Here is a 21,168-nt window from a genome sequence, read left to right as displayed (position 1 = left end):
AGTATGGTTCTATCACGGTGAAACAGTAACTTACAAACTCGTGTCAGTGTTTAAATTGCCATGCTCTATTTTTGTACTAAGCCTGGGAGGGTGATAGCCTCCGCTCCACATAATGCTAATACTTTATTCCTGTGGTTGTTTGCAACAGTGATGTCTCACAGGCTTTGATGTACGATCTTTTTAATCAAATGTGCTCTCAAATCTCACTTGTAACTAGACACTACCAATTGGCAATCTTTAAAAGCCACAAGAGAAGCTAATCTACATGATCATGCACACTACTACGCGGAAAAATAAAGAAACAACAAATAGAAACGGCAGCACGCTGCCTACTGAGGACCAAAGCGACAGTAAGTCTCCAAGAAGTGATGTTCCATCGTGTGAGATGGTACACAGACAAGTACAGCGAATTTTCATCTTTGAATGTTAGTCGATGTACAGTCAAAGCAGCCGAGTGTTAAGGATGGCCGAGTGTCAATGATGCGTTGTAGAGCTCAGCCTATTACACAAAATCAACCCTACACTAACGGAGCAAGTCGCGCCAATATTTCTGCATGACGCCATAATTGTGTCTCTGAAACGCTCCTTGCTTGAGGTACAGAGGTGACACGACTCCACACACCGCATGTAGCAATGAAAAATGATTAACAGAGTTCATTTCTAAGTCGTACTGTGCATCGTACTGTGCATCGCACAGACCGACTCATTGCCATGTGTAAACGAACTGAACCTGTGATGAAACAACGGCCCACGAGAACTCAACAATGCCAACCAAACTCTCTGCTAAAAAGGTTCACGTCAATTTTAACAGATTTCCACAGGCGAGCGCTCTGTGAGGAAGAAAGCCAGTCTAACGGAGGAATGCTGTTATTACATGAAACGCCGATGCACGTGTTAAACAAAAATTCTTGGCGCAGAATTATCAAATTGGCAAGTTCATTGAGCAAACTATGAGTTGCTCACCGCAAGGGAAAACATGGTGTACACCAACGCTCTATAGGTCAAAGGACAGTTTGTCAATGCATGCCATTTGTTGTTCGTAATCACGCACAGATTTCCGATTGTTTAAAGATATACTAAGAATAACAACAGCAATTTATGGTGATAGAGAGCAGACTAAGATTTATCAACCCATATTGTTAAATCCCATGCTAAGAATATCTGTCCTTCACACGACATGCTTAAAATTTAACAGTGGCTTGCTCCACCTAATTAGCGGTACAGTCAATGATTTGCTAGGCAGTCCACCTTCAAGTGTGGCTTGTGACAACTGTCTGAAGTATGTCATTGCCTTCCTCTCAAAGCTACGAATAGGAACGACCCCAAACCGTCTTATAAACATGGTAGTTGAGAACTTTTACAATGCCCTAAGGGTGGTGATTATTGACAGTCTGAGAAGAGCAACAAGATGAACTGCGGGTAGCCAGCGCCACTAGTAAAATTGAACAACATGCCGTGTTTGTAATATTGCTTCATAAATGAGTGATAAGCCCAAAAGCTTGATGACCTGTGAAGAGATTCTGCTATACTCAAACAACTTTTACAATGTTAAAAACAGCCGATTGACCTTTGGATTATCTGCTCTGAATTTGCGATCAATCGAATCCATGTAGTTAAATAACATACGAGTTTTTCAAAACATTGCATACCAGTTCTATGACATCATAATGACCAATCAATCACACAACAGATCTAGAGACATACTTTAGTGAATTGTCAGCAAAGATAGAAATCTATCACCTGATAGGTTAGTTATCACTGAGTCATTGAACTTTCATACAAAGGTTTTATTTCGTCTTCACAAGTCGGAGTTGTCCTCTGCTGCATAAGAAGCATACAAACCTAAATCTCTGTAGAACTGACTTCAAGACAGCCTAAGAGTCTAACAGACAGTCTAACCAAAGATGGGACCAACAAATTTAACAGTAAAAAAAAGTGATATAATAATAAATGAGTTCATTTAATAACTTCAAGCCATTGACTGAAACTGCATGGCCAATACCAAGTGAAACTAACTATTACCATACTGTTACGCTCAATAAATGCAAGTGAAAATAACTCCTAAATACTACTAACAGTTTATGTTTATCTGTAGAGACAACAAAGTTATGCAAAACTTTTTTGTACTAAAATAATAATTTCAACTCACAGGCAATGATGTAATAAAAAGCCTTACCGATTTATCTCCTCTCGTATATCGGCGAGCTCTCGTCTCTCCGACTTCACTATTTCTCTCTCTTCCGTTGCAAAGAGCCTTTGCTTCATAATTTCCAACTCCTGTAAAAGAGTATCAGGCCAAAGTTTGACAAACCAACAGCTTCTATTTGAAACATTTACTGCAGCACTGCGGTTCAGGTTAAGCCAATTAAGGAATTAATCACGAGAAGGAATGCCCACACCAGTGAGGATATGGGAACTATGACTAGAGAGAGGGTTAGCGAGGCGTGACAACATTGCATTCATATAATGCGCTCTCCCAGTTTATTATTGTAAACAGGAGCGTGTGAGCATTCAAAAGGTAAGTTTGGAAGAGTGCGGTACTAGCTGAGGACTACCATCTTCTAACAGATTTGTAAGTTTTCTACTAACTTTTGAACGATCCGTTGCAGAGAGAGAAATAAGCTTGAGCATTGAGTTTTCAGTTTGTTTAGCGCTGTTCATCATATGTATAGCATTTCCTGAACAAAATTAACTCGTTCTATTATAACTAAATGTTGGCTTTAGATTGAACCAGGGTGCTAAAGTCTTAGCTCGGTGCTGCCACTCCGCTGCCGATGTGCAGTTACATAGTACTGACGTTCAGTTATGTGGTGCCGATGTGCAGTTACATAGTGCTGACGTTAAGTTACATAGAGTGATAAGATTAGAAAGGTTTTGAGATCGTTGGCACAACTTTGGTAAAGGCTTATGACTCTTTCCATAACTTTCGCTAGTTGCACATTAACTTATGCAGACTGCACGTATCCCCTAGGCCTAAGGCTATGTTGAAAATAAACCTTCACAACTTGGGTCATTATATACAGAATGAACGCATGATTCCACTGCATTTTCACACATTGAGGATCAATTATTAATTAACTATATGGCATAATAATATGAAGGTTTTAAGCTGTGAAGGTTCTTCCTAAGATATTTACTTGTAGTAAGATCTGGCCTATGAAGGCCTCCGCTACCTAAGAAATCAGTAATCTTTCAAGGACTGAAGATTACTACAACCGATATTTAGCTTTTATATATAAGTGTTTGTCTCAGTGTTTGTCTGTTAAACCCTGTGTCCAACTATAGCAATTACAATCTATCAATGAAAAACCTGCACAGAACTGGGTTTGATCTCAGAACCTTGAGATCTAAAGGTGACAAGCTTAACCATTAAGCTACATGGCTTGAAGCGCTTACTTTTGGTTAATAACTAGCACTGTTGATCGTTACGGGTAACGATTGTAACGTACAACGCCAGGCATTCGGCTAGTTTGATATACAGTATCAAACTTCCTGCTGTCAGTCGATAGCAGTAAACCACCAGATTGGTCAATAAAAGTGCCCGATGAGCTGGGGGAACTTCTGAATGGTAAATTATCACCATGCAGATGCTACATTTAGTTTACATTTAGTTCCCCCAGGACATCTGGCACTTTTATTGACCAATCTGGTGGTCTACTGCTATCGACTGACAGCAGGATGTTTGATACTGTATAATGAATTGAGACTGCATATGATTTTCTCTGACTAAACAAAAATGTGACTAGAATTATTCTATCAAAGAAATAACTTTCACTATGAGAATATTTTTTAAATATAGAGCTGGAGTGTTTGTTACATGTACATGCACCGGACTGCATTGATAAGAACTAGAATATGACAAGCATTCCCGACAGTCTCTCTCTGACAGCCATAGCTAAGTACACACAAGTAAACACGAATGAAAGTTCTAGAAAACAAAAGATATGGATGAACGTCTCAACCTGAAATCAGTAACGGATTCGCTTGAAAAGCAATGTAATACGTGTTTGTCCATCACTTAGTCTGTGAAATGGATGCGCCTTCAATTACGGTAAATGAATTTTATATGCTCTTTTAATGTTATTGAAAATAATAACTACGGTATAAATATTTTAATAATTCAAGCACGATAAAGGAAACACAAATTCTGTGTATTACAGTCACTCTCTCTGATTTGAGACCTTTTGTTCTGGGAAACCACTAATATGTAGACCATGATGAACCGCAGCAATTATTTGAATGTAACCTGATTTATATTTAGCGATTGATTCTACCGTTATTAATTTCATGACTTTAATTCTCTAACTTTCGGAGTTAAGGAAATTGAAAAACGATCTAATATTCACAACCTGGTGTATGTGCTCTTTAATTATCTGACATCAATAAACATCTTCACTCCAAATGTTTACTAAATATAACATTTCCAGTAATTTTTTCTTTCTTTGTGATATTGGTTTTTTGGTACCAGATATTGATTTCTGTTATCATCTTTAAACTTGAAGGTGTTTCATTTATTATCGGCTAAATTAAAAGATATTGAAAAATTCAAATTTTAATGAAGTTTTGATATATGAATTTATAAGACGAGCAAGACTTCAATAGTTAATCTTGTGTGTGGCAAATAAGGATTTATGGTTTATGCTTTTAGAAGACCATTGTTATTCTCCGGTGAAGAAAATTAACATAAAAATGGTGAGATTAATTTGCGAAAAAAATTTATTTTCTGTCAAACCAATTTCGATTCATTGCACTAACTAATATAGCAGGACCCACTGCTAAAAATAGCAACAACGCCTACAATGCATGTTTTTATTTCCATTAAAAGAAGTTAACATGTAATATGAACAAACTTTGCAGAATTTAAATTTACTAGTACAATATAAATAGCATCTCACAACGTTTTATTCCCTTTAGTCGACGAATAATTTGAAAAAAATCGCCATATTTGCCATTTTAAAATTGACTGTTGTTCTAATGGAAGGATATGCTCTTGTTTTGCAACTCCCACAAAGCGATCTCGATCTCGATACATAGCATCAACTGACATAGGACTGCTACAATGGGGGCCCTAGACAACTAAAACAATGAAACTATGACAAGCATTCCGGACAGTATCACTCTGGCAGCCATAGCTAAGTAGCCATGAATGACAGTAACAGCAGACAAAAGTGCTACATAAGGACACAGATGAATAACTCGACCATAAGACCATTTATGCAGCTATAACTAGCGGCATAAATAATGCAGCTAGTTATATCTACCTGTATTTGCTTCTGGGCATAGCGCTTAGCCTCAGCGTCTGAAGTCTCTTTCAGCTTTGCATTTTCTTTGAGTGCCCGACCCCACTGCTGCTTATAGTGAGCTTTCGATTTATTGGTTGCTTCTAGTTTCCTCTCCAACTCGACCTAGATGAGGAGTACCCAGTACAAGTACACATTGATCATGCATACCAGCACAGAATTTATTATAATCCATGATCATATAATGGGCAGTGCTGGTCACGGCCACCCAATACCAGGGTAGATACTAGCCTAATTAGGCAAGCGGCATAAAACAGAGAAATATGCTCTAGTATAGTCATTGATTCACTTCCAGCAAATGAATGAAAAACTACTTTTAAAGATGAACTTAGTATTTTTTATCAAAAAGTATTGATATTTTTTATCATTTGCGATTGTTTTTAATGTTTGAGGTGATCAGACTGCCAGGATGTTTATAAAATTAAAATCAACAAAACTTTATTGCGGTTCAAACGCTTTGAAAAAAAATTTGTGCGAAATCATGTCACTAGTTGTTATCATTGTGATAGCTGATATTGGCTATTGCGTCCACGTAGCAGTGTCACACATCTCTATTCTACCAGTCGCTTTGCGACTATAAATGTCATAATCGCACGTTCACTTGCTCTGAGTATCTTAATCGCTATATTAATTCATGACAATACACCCTCCTATCAACTCTGTTACAGACCCAATTCTTGGAATATTAAACCATGACAACACTTCTATCAAACTGATGAAAAATTACACTGAGACGTAAATTTCAAAGTTTGTTTACAAACGTGTGCGAGAGAATGCTGAAACATTGTACAGTAATAACCTTTCCATATTTTGATTTATGTTTAAGCTTGCCTCCTCCGTTTGCTCATTAAAATTCAAATTAATTCAAATGCTGTCGACTACGCCTTTTCACTGCTGCCATAAGTACATCAGAATTTTCATAGACCGCATGTCTAAGACCTTTCTTCAAGAGGCAGCAAGTTTACCTTAGACTTAGCAGAGACAGGCTTAGCATTACAAATTTATTAACCTTTACTATAATAAGAGCCGTGCCTGTCTGGCCGTGCAAAGCCACATGATGAGTGTTAGAACAAAGATGTTTCGCACTGGAATCTAACTCACGATCACCAGTTTTGTGGACAGGCGTGCTAATCACTGCGCCACGCGACCTCTGCCATACTATGGAATGATTGTGCACAGACTTATTACACTTGACAATCTCTCATGGCTCACAGGGACTGCCCATGTACTAGTGAATTATAAAACCTAGGAAGAACGAATCTATTATTGAGTGATAGTAACACGATGCCTGATAGAAGCCGATGTTGTTTTACTGCGGACTGTTTAAATGTTTGCAGCTTTTTTAGACAAACCACTGAGTGAGCAGCGAGCTGTCAAGCCTATCTGACATTTCCCTAAAGCTCCTGACATATTCTAGTCTAAATGAAGCCTTGACCACAAGAAAGCAAAGTGTTCAATGTGTATAACAATGTCTACAGATCAATTTGGACTAACATTTCAAAGGTTCAGTTCATAGGAATGGTATTAAGATCAATCTCAGTCAAGCTAGGCTTTGTCAAATGCCGACTTAGTTCCTATTAGTTATTCATGAAAATCGGCTACTGCTACTAGTCGGGGAAAGTTACTATTGCTGTTCACCTTCTTTAGAATGAAAAGTACCATCTGTCACAGTTTATCTTTCCTGGTACGCTGGCAGTTCCTGAGAGATAATCATGTGTAATAACTATGTGCACAATGATGCCATAGCGTGGCAAAGTGGGCGCGTGATTCAGTGGTAGTGCGCTTGGCTACGAATCCGTAGACCTGAATATATGAGTTCGAATCCCATGCTGTGTAATAATTTTTCTCAAAGCTCTTCACGTGGTGGCTTCAGACAAACAGACAGACCTCTTATTATGGTAAATATTGCTTTCAATTTACTCACAGAAATATGTTGAACTTTTCTTGAACTTTGGAGGAAGTGAATATCAGTCAAAAAACATTACAGTAAACATTGATCAGTTATCGATCAAGTGTCAAATATACCGATTTTTACAGCAGCAGAGCTAAACTCAAAATTAATAAATCCCTTTAAACACATACCAAGTTGTAAGATACTTATATGGAATCGCTAGATTTTCCACAGTTATCTGCTGTGACCTTGTGAAATTCGTGACAAAAAGCTATTGATTGAAAATAGCATTAGAAGGCAAAATTATTTGATATAGAATCTTGCTAAATGAAGACTTATTCAACATCGCAGGCAGATGAAGTATAAGATCAGTGTATGTGATTATTGCTTCCTTAAATATTTGAGGACTTCTACAGGGCTTGTGAAAATATTGACCACGACGTGCTTAGTGAGAACGCGCTGGGAGTATGAGAGAGGGAGCAGTGTGTTTAAGGCCGGTTCACGCTGTATCGCCGTATCTCGGCGTTGATACCACAATACTTCGGTGATCGTCGATGATAACGATGTTCACACTATCACAAACCCATCCATGTTTTCATCAGCAAATAATTTGTGACGTAGTGTTCTCATTTTTCTCTTCAATTTTTTGCGAAGAGACCTTTTTGTTTTCGCATGCTTGAATCAAATACTAATCCCGCAGCGGCGAGTATCGATGATGAACGCTGAAAAGAAAATGCTGTCATTCGGCGATATAGTGTAAACCAGTCTTTAGCTGTGCAAGAAATAATGTAATCTGGAGTCAAATAAGTTACTATATATTGTATGTTTAAAGCATGCCAATAGGCCTACCTAGCAAAGTATTGGTTTCAACTGATTGAATGAATTGAATGACATTGGTCATCCACATAACAATCAACAGTACTCACTTTTATCGCTTGGCTCAACATTATTATATGTTACATTAGCTGAATGCAGGCGTTGCACGGGTAATACACAATATACGCAGCCAGACATACACGCAGACAGACAAACAAATTGAGATATACATTGTATATATATATATACATAGATATTTATATATATATAAATGCATTAGCTGAATGCAACGCCTGCATTCAGCTAATGCATATATCGGTGTATTATTATTGACAGTTCCATGTGTTGAAGAATTTTAAAATCTTTAAAATAAATGTCTATGCATAAGTCTTCTCAAAAGATTAAAATCTTTCTGTTTCATCGGAGCTCTATTATTCGTAGGAGACCATGAAGCATGGAACCAGAGTTACAATTATAAACGTATATCTGCTAATCTGACAGTTGAATTAGTTGATATGATCTTTTGGTGTACATTGCCAGTCGAATAGCCTTTCACATTTCGTTCTAGCAAAAGGTATCTAGGTTTCCTTGGAGATAGTTGGAAGTGCTGTCCAACCAGCCTGAACATTGTAATGATTTAAAAGAATGCTTAAGCTACATGTAGATATTTCAACTCATTACCTACTCTATATATATATTTATATATATATATATAGAGTAGCTAGCACTATACCATTTCCTTCATAGAAATGCTTGCCACCACTATGACGGTTTTGGAATTCCTCTTTGTTAGTACAATATTTGGGTCCGCATTCTATAGCTTCCTTGTCACATGATAGCAAATATTTTGTAATATTCAAAATTGAAATTCTGTAGCAACCAAATGTTATTTGGATCCGGTCGGTCGTGAAACGGATGGATGCAGCTCGAGGAGTGCGTCACTGCGTAAACACCTCACTCTAGTTGTTATTGTATGTCGGCAGACTCGTTAAATGTCATTTGTTGATGTATTGGCAAATTTTTTGTTTAAATTAATACATGATAACTTGTGACCATAGACCGACTACAATAATTACAACATGATTGCATTAATAGCCAGAAAAGAACACACCACCTCGAAAATAACAGTAGAATGGTGCAACACAGATATAGAAACGTCCTTTTTCTTTTTTGGCCTTTTCATATCAACCAATCAAACGCTCTAGACAAGTGATAGTCATGAGGATGCGTATAAAACCTGATCCAGCTGTAGAATTTTCGACTCCATTTGCACTTTACATTTTTTGATAGATTCATTTTTAAATAAACTAGTACCCTGACAGTCCCGTTCCCGGGAGAGATCATCAAGTGTGATAAGTAAGTGCACAATTATTCTGTGACGCTGCAAAGCTGTCTAGTGATGCAGTTGGTAGCGCACTTGGCTGCAAAGCTGGATATCTGAATTCAATTATGTTTCAATTTTCTGATTTCAATTTTCTTAGCATGGCTCTGGACAGCCGAACAGCCATGGCTCTTACTATAATAAAGATAAAAAGTAAACCATTATTATTAAATTTTCAATAAATTCTATACAAAACACAACATGTTGTACTGTTTGGCAAAAACCAGTACTGACAGCTTCTCATCCATGTAGCAGCTCATATATTTTAGTACCCTTGTATTTTAGGAGCCCTTGTACTTGATATCCATAAAAGTGGTCATCCATGTTTGTGACTAAACAAGTCACGACTAACCGGTGATATTGCAAATAGGGTCTAAACAGCTCATTAAACAAATGAAGTGTGCACGCGCATTTGGCAACCGTTTCTCATTTAGACCTAAATAGATTGGTTGTCAATAAGAAATATACAAGAACATGACACAATCAACTGCCATGACCGGTTACAGATCATAAATTAACTTCCTCATGTTTCATTACATTGACTAATAGAATGCAACACACTTGTTGCTTATGTCAATGACTGGGTAAAGAGATGAAATATCTACATGTAGCTTAAGCATACTTGTAAGTCTTACAATGTTCAGGCAGGTTGGACAGCACTTCAAACTATCTCCAAGGAAACCTAGATACCTTTCGCTAGAACAAAATGTGAAAGGCTAGTCGGCTGGCAATGTACACCAAAAGATCATATCAACTAATTCAACTGTCAGATTAGCAGATATACGTTTATAATTGTAACTCTGGTTCCATGCTTCATGGTCTCCTATGAATAATAGAGCTCCGATGAAATAGAAAGATTTTAATCTTTTGAGGAGACTTTAATTTTATTTACGCATACACAATTATTTTGAAAATTTAAAAAAAAATCTTTTTTAAAAAATTAAAAAAAAAAAATCCTTCAACACGTGGAACTGTCAATAACACCGATATTGAGTTGCCATTACAAAAATTCAGAGCTGCCGGTTGTAATTGCTACAGCAAACACTCAACTCACACCGTATAAATATAGTAAACTTTCATTTCACATCATGTTAATTAACAACTAAAAATGCAAAAGTTAAACACTATAGTAAATGATTACTGTATGTAACTATTTGTAATGTAAATGTATTATGTGAGTAACAACTTTTACATGAGATATCATTGAAGCGTGGAGAGACAGTAAATGAGAGATATGCAGAGTTCTAGTTGACCTCGTGAGACAGACATACAACTTAGATTAACATCAAATTGTGTTTAACACCTTCAACATCTGACACTAATGTTCTGACTATATTATTATCCACTCTGGTTACTAAACCTCAAAGTAGCTGAGGAGTAGTTAACCAATCTGTCAACCATTGAAAACTTACCATTTGTAAATGGAACTTTTTGAATATATCAATTTATGTGAACTTAATCATGTCTGAATCAGTTTAAGAAGCGTGAGAATGATGTGTGTGATCGATCTCTCAAAGATCGAGTATCATGTCTGCAGAAGATGTGCATGTTTGAAAGACGATAGTTGCACAAACTATGGTTTGGCATGTTTACACAGATATGATTTTGGCTGGACATGTCACAGTCAGGGACAAGAGAGCCTTGACGACTGGAGACCCAGTTGCAAGAAACAATTTAAAGTTGGATGTCCATCAAGTCACCACCAGTACCCTTTGTAGGGAATTGAACCCCCAACCTGCTGCATACAAGCAGCCACTCTAGACCACAGCTGCTCTCCTAATTTCATGACCATGTTTTTTTTTACAATAACTCCAGCATTCACTCTTTTTTTCAATAAATGCAAGTCATGATAATATAGCTTTATAGGCATCATGGAGCGGAGATGATGCATAGGCATTTCTAAAGAATGAAATGCTATGCAATAAATCTAAGACACACAGTGAATTATGTTTATTTACATACTGAATCAGCCTTGTACTGATATAGTATGTAGATAATACTTATTCTTATAAATGGATAATCTTATATGTAGATTATACTTATAACAGTATTATAGTACTGAACAAATACTTTTATTACATTTTTTTCAAGTATTTCATTGCTCCGTGTTATCCAATCTTTACAATGACACGAGCATCTGTTTTAAGAAGCCACTGCTATGTACTCCATATAACGCATATACTGATATAATCTCTAACATATCTTTCCTTCTGTTTTAGGTTCCTTGTTGAAATTTTCAACCTACCGATTGTTTCTCAAAAAAAAAATTGCTGAAGTGCAAAGTAGGCCAACAACCTGTTCAATAACACGCTTACATCAGTCTGTAACTCTGGATAAAGATCATACTCAGAGTAAAGACAGTCGAGCCCAAGAATGTTCATTTAGAACTTTTTCACGGAGACAGCACTGCAGGGTATTGAGACGATAACCACTATAAGAATCTAAGCTGAACTACAAAGCATATGACAATCAAACGACAGCGAACAACAAAATCAATGAGGATTATTACAAAACACTTACGCGTGATAAGGCACGCGTGCACCAACCTGAAAGCATAAACAAGCCTGAAGACACTCGGACAACTCTTTACAATCTCTGAACATCTTCATGAAACGACACTACTTGCTGCAAGAAAAAATTACTTGCCCTGATGCATGCTGCGCCAGAGAATTTGTCTGAATTATGTCGGACAATAGACCGAATGTGGAAGAAATCATCAAGAGTGCAACATTTGGGACTATTATGACAGCACTTATGATTGCAGCGCTGACAGGAAATATACTCTGCTTCAAATTGACAAGACGACTCCTATGGAATAAGCCTTCACTCGCCCTCGTACTCAATCTTAACATGTCGGACATTATCGTAGCCTGTGTGAGTTGGGTCGGGTTTGTGTTTCAACACATCGCTATATACAGTGGTCTAGATATCCATGTTATTATACACAAAGTTTTTTGGTCCATTCTGATTACACTGGCAAATGTGACGCTGCTCACTCTGGTCGGCCTCGCGTGCGACTGTTTTATAGCACTGAGATGGCCTTTGCACTATAAGTCTATCGCCACATACAAGTCAGTCAACATTTACATCGCTGTTATATGGATCCTTTCCATTGTGGCAGGCAGCAGCGACTTCATGGTTGCTGCCGGTAAACACCAGCCTGAAAAGACTTTTTATGGTGACATTATTCGTGATTCAATGGTGTTTACTGGAACTGATAGAAGAGGTCTTGAAGTACTCATAGCATCGCTGACAATGCTCATATCAAATACGCTTAGTTTCATATGCCTGATGTTAATGGTAGGGATGTACGCATACATTCTGCTCAAAATCCGTCGTGTTCGCATAGACAATACGTTATCGAAGCAGGGAGGCTTCAAAAGTGAAATAGCTGCAGTGAGAACAACGGCTATGATCTTTACAAGCTTTCTACTCCTTTGGCTTCCCACACTGATAATGAACATCCTTTCCATGACAGAACCGAACTATCTCTCTGGGCTGAGTTACCTGCAGGCATCAATCATAGGCTATACAGCGGACAGTTTACTTATGGTTCACTCCATCGTTGACGCTTTCATATACGGGGTTCGTATAAAGAAAACTCTAACGCGGCACCGAAAAAGTCGAGAAAGTCAAGCCGGGTTTTCCAGAGCAAACACAATTAAACGGAGAAACAGTGACTATGATACTACCCCTCCCGAATACCAGGTAACTGTTTCATCCGAGTAGACATCAATCATGTTTCATGTGACACGAGAGGCAGATAAGCGTCAGAGTTATGATAGCTTACAAAAATGAGCTAGAGTTTATAGAGTCATGGTGCAACCGTTTTATTTTTGTACTGAAGGTGTTATTTGAATGTGAAGTTGGTTATTTTTTACTTCCACTGAAATGCTTTCTGAATGATGCAATGAAGCATTTGTTCATATTGTAAAGTTAAGGACATGCAATTTCATAGATTCAGTAAAAACGACGGTAGAAGATATAATATTCAGGCAATCTTAAATGTAGCAACTCGTGATTTCCCTCAAGGTCAAATTGTCTTCCTTTGAAAATGAATAGAAGAGTACTATGTAAAAGGTATAGCTCTCATAACACCACTGTTAGCACTTCCTCATGCTTTGCCAGTTATGACTGACTGAGTTCTACATGCCATTACCACTGCTAACATTACTGATCCTTCTAGAACAATACAACTAGCTTCATTTTCACCAGCTTGAAGTGAGAACTCGAGGTCGAAAAATCAGAATTTCTATTGATGGTTGCTTGAGAAGCTATTGAACTATTGAAATTCGTGATTATGATTTTCCAAGATAACTAGACCACACTATCATTGCAATGTTAATTCAATCACATTGTTTATGCAAAACGTAACTTAAATTGCTTGTTATTTTTAGGAAGTGACGAATGAGACAACAACTAGTGATTACATGCAACGCCGGCACTCCACAACTTCCTCGCTGCAGACTGGAACTAGTCGTAATATCGAGACCATCGCCACCATTTCGGAGACAATAACAAACCAAACTGAAAATTCAAACAGTTTATCAGATGATTCTGGAATAAGCTCTCCGCAGAAACTAAGTCCACAATATCAAGTAAAATTATACAACAATGCCGGTGAAAGTACACTAGCCAATCATAGCGAGACCATTTCAGACAAATGCACCAGTCTGACTCTTTCTGACTGCTACAGTACCAACACCACTGCCGACCTCTGCAGATCAGCTCGCCATTACATGAGTATCCTTGTCACTGAGAATAGTGATGCTAGCCTCTCCGAAGAGGAGTGCTCTTTTTCGGAAAGGACTAGTGCTAATGAAAAAGCGATGAAGACAAACACAACTCTTCATTTCAACCAAAGTGTAACTCAATCTGTTCAAGCAAATATCAGTACCCGTGCAAGCTCACCTTCAACGGAAGACAATCCCAAAGCTACACAACAAGCCAAACCTAGTCAAACACTGATAGTACCAAAAGAAACGAAGCCCTTGAGGTCATCCTTGAAGATGAGCAAGTCTGACAACAAATCTAACAATGTTTTAGTAGAATCACATGTTCGATTTTGTTTTTCTGATGAACCAATCACAGACAAGATACATGATTATAAAGAACAACATTCTTTAGACTCAAGAAGAGCCTGTAAACAAACCAGTGACCAAAAGTATTTCACATCTGATGCTTCCAAAAGTATATTGACTGTTACAGTAGACAAGTCACCTCCAACTCCTGAAGGGGTGCAAGCCCAAGGCAAATTTGAAAAAAAACCTGGTGGACGAATCACTAACATTAGGTGAGTCCTCGCCAGATGCGAGCATACCAAAAGAGCTAGTCAAAGATAACTTTGTCTCTCAATAATAAAGCTAAGCTGTCTACAACACTTCGATCTCATCACCAACCAATGAGACTACTGCAAGCACCGAGGAAGGCAACTGTGATCTCTCGTATGCATTTGATTCAAAGACTTCTTTTAGAGGCAACCAAAAAAGTCTAGAAAAAATTGGCAGCATGACAGTGCATTATTGTACCAGCCTCAAACCTGACACCATTGGGATAACTTGACAAAGAGCCTCAGGTCTCTTCAATCAGCCATGAGAGTATAGCCACTGTACCACCCGTGACTTGGATCAATGTAATTAATTGTACAGATTAAATGCATCTGTAAATTATTTGTATAATGTATTTATTATTTAAATACATGAAAATCAAGGGAATACTATTCTTAGTAACCATCTGATAACAACACGCTTACTGAGATTTCCTCCCTACATACCTAGTACTTCAACGCCACAAATGCCAGTATATCTATTACAATGTATCTGTTAAATAACTTTCTTTCAGCAATATCGGGGCTTGTTTATAAGGTCAAATCTAGCTGGAGATGAAGAATTACAAGCTGTAACTCACCATGCTGTCCACATGACAAGCTACCAACGTAATGCTGCTTTAATTCCTATTAGGTGCTCCTCAATTCCACCCATGATATTAAAATTTTCAGTTTGTTGATATCTACATGAATGGATCTAAACTCTGAGGTATAGCTATTCCTTGAATCTAAGCCTTGAGGCACAGCTATCCCTTGAATCTAAACCTTGAGGCACAGCTATTCCTTGAATCTAAACCCTGAGGTACAGCTAATTCTTGAATCTAAGCCTTGAGGCACAGCTATCCCTTGAATCTAAACCCTGAATTACAGCTAATTCTTGAATCTAAGCCTTGAGGCACAGCTATCCCTTGAATCTAAACCCTGAGGTATAGCTAATCCTTGAAACTTGTTAATAATTTTGTAAATCAACTTACACTACTTGAAACTTGCGGTATAAATTTTTCGCTGTGTAAAACTGCCAACTAGCCTCCCATGAATCAGCATTACTTTTCTCAAAAAAATATCAACCATCAGACTAATTATAGGATTCTGTGAAAAACAGCGGATAAGCTAATTCCTTCCTAATGCCATGGAGCCTTAGATCCCTAATACCTTAGATCACGTCTGTAAGTTAAGGATTAGCCTAGCTTGTATACCGAATGAAACCCTGAATTTCACATGAAGCAGTCTTGACTTAATGAAAGTGAGCAGCCTTGGTGTAGTGATTAGTGCGCTGGCATATAATCAGAAGGTCAGTGGTTCGAATCACAGAAGGACCATGTTGTTAGGAAGGGCATCCAGCCACAATTGCTCTGGTGTCAATAATCTCATGAGCAAATGGTCACAATAAATTCTGTACCAGCAGGAAAACAATTTGCGATAGTGAACCCTTATAGGTGACCCCTAATAGTAAAGGCCGAAAGAAGAAAAAAATCTTGACTTAATGAGATTGAAGGCTTCTCCAGTTTATGATTAATTCGAATATGATACTTGAAATGACAAAAGCCAACAGAGGATTTGATACGTGTGACTTAATACACGTGACAGTGACAAGCAGGGCTCAATTTCAATCAGATGCTATCTATGTACCTATCTAAAAATAGAGATACTTATGGAGCTGTCAATGTCGATGGCATTTGATAGCACTTTTTTGAGGAAGAATTGTTATATCCAGGCCACCGACAACATTTGTATTAGATATCCTTCTTTTGAGTTTTTAAAATTTCCTATAGAGATGTTCGTAACTGTAAAAACTCAAACACAAAACTCCTCTTACCAACTGTGTTATAGCCTCAATAGCTATATGAAACTATGACAACGCTGTTGATAATAAACAATGTGTCATATACATGTAGTTACATAACTAATAACAATACCCTTCGCTACTACTATATCTCGAGGTAAAATAGCAATAAAACAGCTTATCTCATGTAGTATACAAGTATGCTATGTATCACATGACTTTCTAAACTGATATTTATCATGTACCTTTACATTGTCTGTTTTGTTATAAATATATTCATACAGTTCACAAAATCTGCCACATTTGGCCGTGTTTACAAGCATTTTCAAACTATCACCAAGCAAGCCTTCAATAATCTATATCATGGAATCCGCTAAGCTGGGCTGAACACTTCTCCCCACTTGCATATGACTAGTTCCTCATGCGTAAACAGTTTATCCAATAACTTGTGGTTTTAGCTAAAACTATGACAGATACTGGAAGAAAATCTAGAATAGGAAAAGTATTAGTACCTTTTCCAAGGTGAGCAGATTGATTTCAGACTGCAGTTTTATTTCTGGTCTGTTAGCCTGTTGTTCCTTGAAGGCTCCGTACTCCTTCTCTAGCTCCTTGTATTTTCTGGCGGCCTCATCCAGCTGCAAGTGCCTCTCATAAGTATTCCAACAACAAAAACAATACTCTTAAGGAGCATATCTGGCTGTCTGTTCGCCTGAAGTGTCCGAATGTTAAGATAAAAGATGACATCCATTGAGACTCGAACTCACTACATTTACCTTGGTAGACCAACACTCTAACACTGGGCCAATTGACTGCCTTACACAGTATGGAATAATTGTACAAATATTTATACTCAGTAATTTATAGGCATAACTGATGTTTCATGGCACACTAGACCGCCACTGCTACTAGTAACCCAACAACAACAACAACAAAAACAATAACACTAGAGAACTGAAATCAGCTACTCATAATACGGTGGTACGGAAATGCGGTAGAAAACAGTTGCTCTATCTGAGAGTTGAGTTTTAAACCAAAGAGAACATTAAAAGGAAAGCCTACATGTGTATTATTACAAAAAATTTATTCAAAGCCAAAATGGAGACAAACACTTCCAAAAATATACCCGAGACCAGAGGTCGGCAACCTTTTCCACTCAAAGAGCCATTTTCCACAGAAAAGAACGCAATGGGAGCCACAAACCCCTTGCATATTTCAAATTAAAAAATAAATACCATATGTAACTTTTTTGTTTAGCTTTTAATGTTTTTATACAACGTCTACATCATAAAACGTAAAGTTGTGGCATGTATACCCTAGGACACTTAAGTATTCGCGGCATCTAACTTTCGCGTTTTCGCGGAGTCATCATCACGCGAAAAATTCATGCGCGAAACTAAACTATCATAACGAACTAGCGAAAATTCGAAATTAAATAGCTATGTTCTACACAGGCCTGTATTCACTGGTTGCAAGTTGGGGGGCTAATGTTAGACGACTAGTTATGAACATCTGGGGTGTGGAGAAGGAGGGGGGGGGTGCTGTAAGCTCCCAACAGGTTTCTCTTATGTAGGGCCTCAGCCGGGCCTCTCACGTGATGTTTTAAAAAATTTTATTGGCAAGTATCAACATTTTTCTACTTTTTGAGATTTGCTTTGTTTTAGCTGATGTGACTGACAAAACGTTTTAAAATTAAAACAGGCAAAACTTGTATGCAGTTAAAAAGCTCAGAAAGAAGACATATTTTTCTTTTAAGCGTTTTAACAAAGATCATTTTTGCCGATTTTATTTCAAGTTCATTAAGTAGGATATGGGCAAGCAGATGTTTGCTAAAACTTGATATTTTGCAAACCTTTATAAAAGTCGTTAACAAGAATATTTTGCCGCTGATGAAGATAATAATGACGCCTAAGAACTACTAAAAGTTGATGTTTGTATCTATGGCTTCGAATAAAGTGATATTCTACAGCGATAAAAACCTTTCTATAGCCGTTGGTCTATGAAATTCCTAAAAAGTTGGGGCGTCTTCGCCGGCCAGCTGTCCAAGGGAATACGGCCCTGTAGTTCATTGATATCCACAACAAAATCGTCATATTAGAAATGCAGATAATTTTGTGTGTGATTGAGCTCATTGGGAAATTTCTAGTAAATTCGTTAATACACCGAATGAGCAGCATGGCAAAGCAAATTAAGATAACAAGTTTTTTTGGAAAAGCCAAGACAAACGAAGAAGATGATGATATCAGTTTAGTCACCGAATTTGTAACTGATGAGGATGAAAGTCTGGTAGGTGAAGTCATACAATTAAATAATACTTATTGTAGTGATGAATTTTACTGCCAACCAAAAACGATAACAACCCTCACCAGGTCCAACCATGTTATACAGTTCTGGTTGTGATGTTGGTTGTTATCTATTTTCTTTTTTATGAGACATGTACTGTATTTGATTTTTTTTAAATTTGAAATATTGTGAACTCAAAACGTGCCATGGCCATCGCTTGCTATAAATACTTGAGATCTAATACTGGTACCATATCGGTCACGACGGAAAGGACCGAGACGTCATTGATAGTCCAAGAAACAAATGGCAACAAGCGATCACGTTGAATTATCGATTTCTGCCATACATTTATACCTGCGGGTTACAAATACAAACTAGTCGCAAATATAAAACTTTTTTTACTAGAGGACCGGACCTGAGGAATCTAATTTGTTTGTTCCACTGTATTTATTTTCACATCACTATATTTTCGCACTCATCAGAGCTGCAAAATTAAGTTGCAGCGAAATTTTACTCTGTGTGCTACTCACGAAACTAAATACTAGCGAAATATAAGTGTCCTAGGGTAATGATTTAACAGCTGAGGAAACAAAATTACACTTTTGCAAAGAACAATAAAATAATTTCAGTGGTTTTATTGGCAAATAAATTGTTACAAAATGTATTACTTGTAATAGTGTTGTTGTTTGTCAGTAGTGTTGTTGACGATATTGCAGATCTAAGTGGCTGGCCAGCCTTACTAGATTTCTAATTGTTTAATTAACCTAGTTCGTTGACATAATATCAGAAGGTATCTTCTAGCGGTCTGGCCTTCCGCCTTAGTACGTTTTTCGGTACTTTTATGTTACAGTCAAGTGACGATCATGTGATCGTGTACTAATAATACAACATAAATAATGGCGCATAGCAAGCGAAAATGTTTGATTTATCACCATATTTACATTTTTTAAAGATTATATTACAAAATCTAGTGATAAAATTTATATATTTTTATGAATTACTTGGCATATGGTAAAAAAAGGAGAAAATTCCAAAGTCAGAGGGAGCCATAGCGAGGGGATAAAAGAGCCGCATGCGGCTCCGGAGCCGCAGGTTGCTGACCCCTGCCCTAGACTAAATACAATTCTAGAACCATAAGCTAATCAGAAATTTCTGAGTTTATGGAGAGTGAGTTAAAATGAGCTAATATCAGGGGTAATAAAGTAGGGGTATCAGAAGATGAACTATTTTATCTAAATTTCTTGTACTTCTATGAGCTAATAAGAAGTCAGCGACAGACAGCCAAGCAAGATCAAACGCTTAGGAACCAACATATATATATATTAGCATACAAATCACACACAATTGTCTTTAGAAATTTACCTGTCATTCATAAAAAATCTGAAAACAGCTTACCTCTTGCTTTAGCCTAAGGACTTGTTGTTCACAGTCATTCACTTTGGCCCTAAAATTTAGTAATACAATTTGATATCTCAGATATACACATTTTACCATAAAACCTACATGCAGCCAAAAGATAACGGATCAATGTCCATTAAAACATGTTACAGAGAAAACAGGCTTAAATTGTTTCTCTAGATTCCTTGTTCCAGTAACTATTTGTGGGACCAGATGCTAGATTTGGGTGGACTTTTTCACAATAGAAAGGATAGCCTTCCAAAAGGCAGGAACACACACATACCTCATCAATAGGTATGCAGATAGGATATTCACATTTCGGGAACATTCGTTATGGGAACGATTTTTCAAACCATGAAACTTTACTATTTATTAAAAATAAACTGATTGAAATTCTGCAAAACCATTTGAAGAATCATTTGAACTATGCAAACTGTACGCTATTAACATACAATATATATATTATATTATTATATATATGTATACCAGAATTTCCACATTTGATCTACTTCATAATCTCAATAAAATATTTTACTATTAAAATATTATCATTTATAAAACTCAAAGAGTAAATAGAGGTTTATCAAACTAGCGGAGAATCGTCTGCTCCACGAGAATTGAGAAAAGTCATAACTGCTCGGATAGTCAAACGAGCCGCGTGATACTCACCTTGAAAGATGTAGCTTATGTTCGCATTCTTCCTCAAGTCTCCGAGAGCTTTCTTTAAGGTCCAATAACTTTCTGTCGTAAGTGTGTTTCAGGTCTGCCTCCACACGCTGTAACTGTAATATGAGGTTCAATAGTTTTAGCTAGTCAGGGATCTTATTGTAGCTCTCAGCACACAAAGACAAACATAAAAACTAGATAGAAATAACAGCATGATGTCTTCTTACCTCTTGTTCCTTTTTAGCAATAGAGTTCTCTCTCTTGCTCATTTGGTTAACCATCTTCTGTAATTCCTGCTGCATACTGGTGTTCTCTCCAATCTACCAA

The 21,168-nt window shown here is 37.3% G+C and overlaps 2 protein-coding genes across 3 annotated transcripts in view; one reads left to right on the top strand and one right to left on the bottom strand.

Moving 5' to 3' along the window:
• LOC137391882 (centrosomal protein of 120 kDa-like) overlaps positions 1 to 21,168 on the bottom strand; it is a 40,451-nt gene that overhangs the window by 1,812 nt on the left and 17,471 nt on the right. Inside the window, exons 14-19 of the mRNA XM_068078430.1 lie at positions 21,069 to 21,161; positions 20,845 to 20,957; positions 20,173 to 20,221; positions 17,010 to 17,132; positions 5,262 to 5,405; positions 2,177 to 2,277 (exon numbers count right to left, since the gene is read on the bottom strand). Coding sequence (XP_067934531.1) covers positions 2,177 to 2,277; positions 5,262 to 5,405; positions 17,010 to 17,132; positions 20,173 to 20,221; positions 20,845 to 20,957; positions 21,069 to 21,161 — 623 coding nt within the window. The remainder of the gene's footprint in view (positions 1 to 2,176; positions 2,278 to 5,261; positions 5,406 to 17,009; positions 17,133 to 20,172; positions 20,222 to 20,844; positions 20,958 to 21,068; positions 21,162 to 21,168) is intronic.
• Positions 2,434 to 15,102, top strand: LOC137389973 (serine-rich adhesin for platelets-like). 2 transcript variants are annotated; one of them, XM_068076177.1, is made up of 3 exons: positions 2,434 to 2,518; positions 11,608 to 13,096; positions 13,786 to 15,102. In XM_068076177.1, exons 2-3 carry the CDS (start codon positions 12,071 to 12,073, stop codon positions 14,683 to 14,685), a joined length of 1,926 nt encoding a protein of 641 aa, XP_067932278.1. In that variant the 5' UTR covers positions 2,434 to 2,518; positions 11,608 to 12,070; the 3' UTR covers positions 14,686 to 15,102. The 2 variants fall into 2 exon arrangements, with proteins under 2 accessions (XP_067932278.1, XP_067932277.1); XM_068076176.1 differs by having other exon boundaries at positions 2,518 to 2,572.

This window comes from Watersipora subatra, chromosome 3 (genome assembly GCF_963576615.1).
Source record: "Watersipora subatra chromosome 3, tzWatSuba1.1, whole genome shotgun sequence".
In the NCBI taxonomy this organism is placed as follows: domain Eukaryota; kingdom Metazoa; phylum Bryozoa; class Gymnolaemata; order Cheilostomatida; family Watersiporidae; genus Watersipora; species Watersipora subatra.
This window is presented reverse-complemented; position numbering and strand designations above follow the sequence as displayed.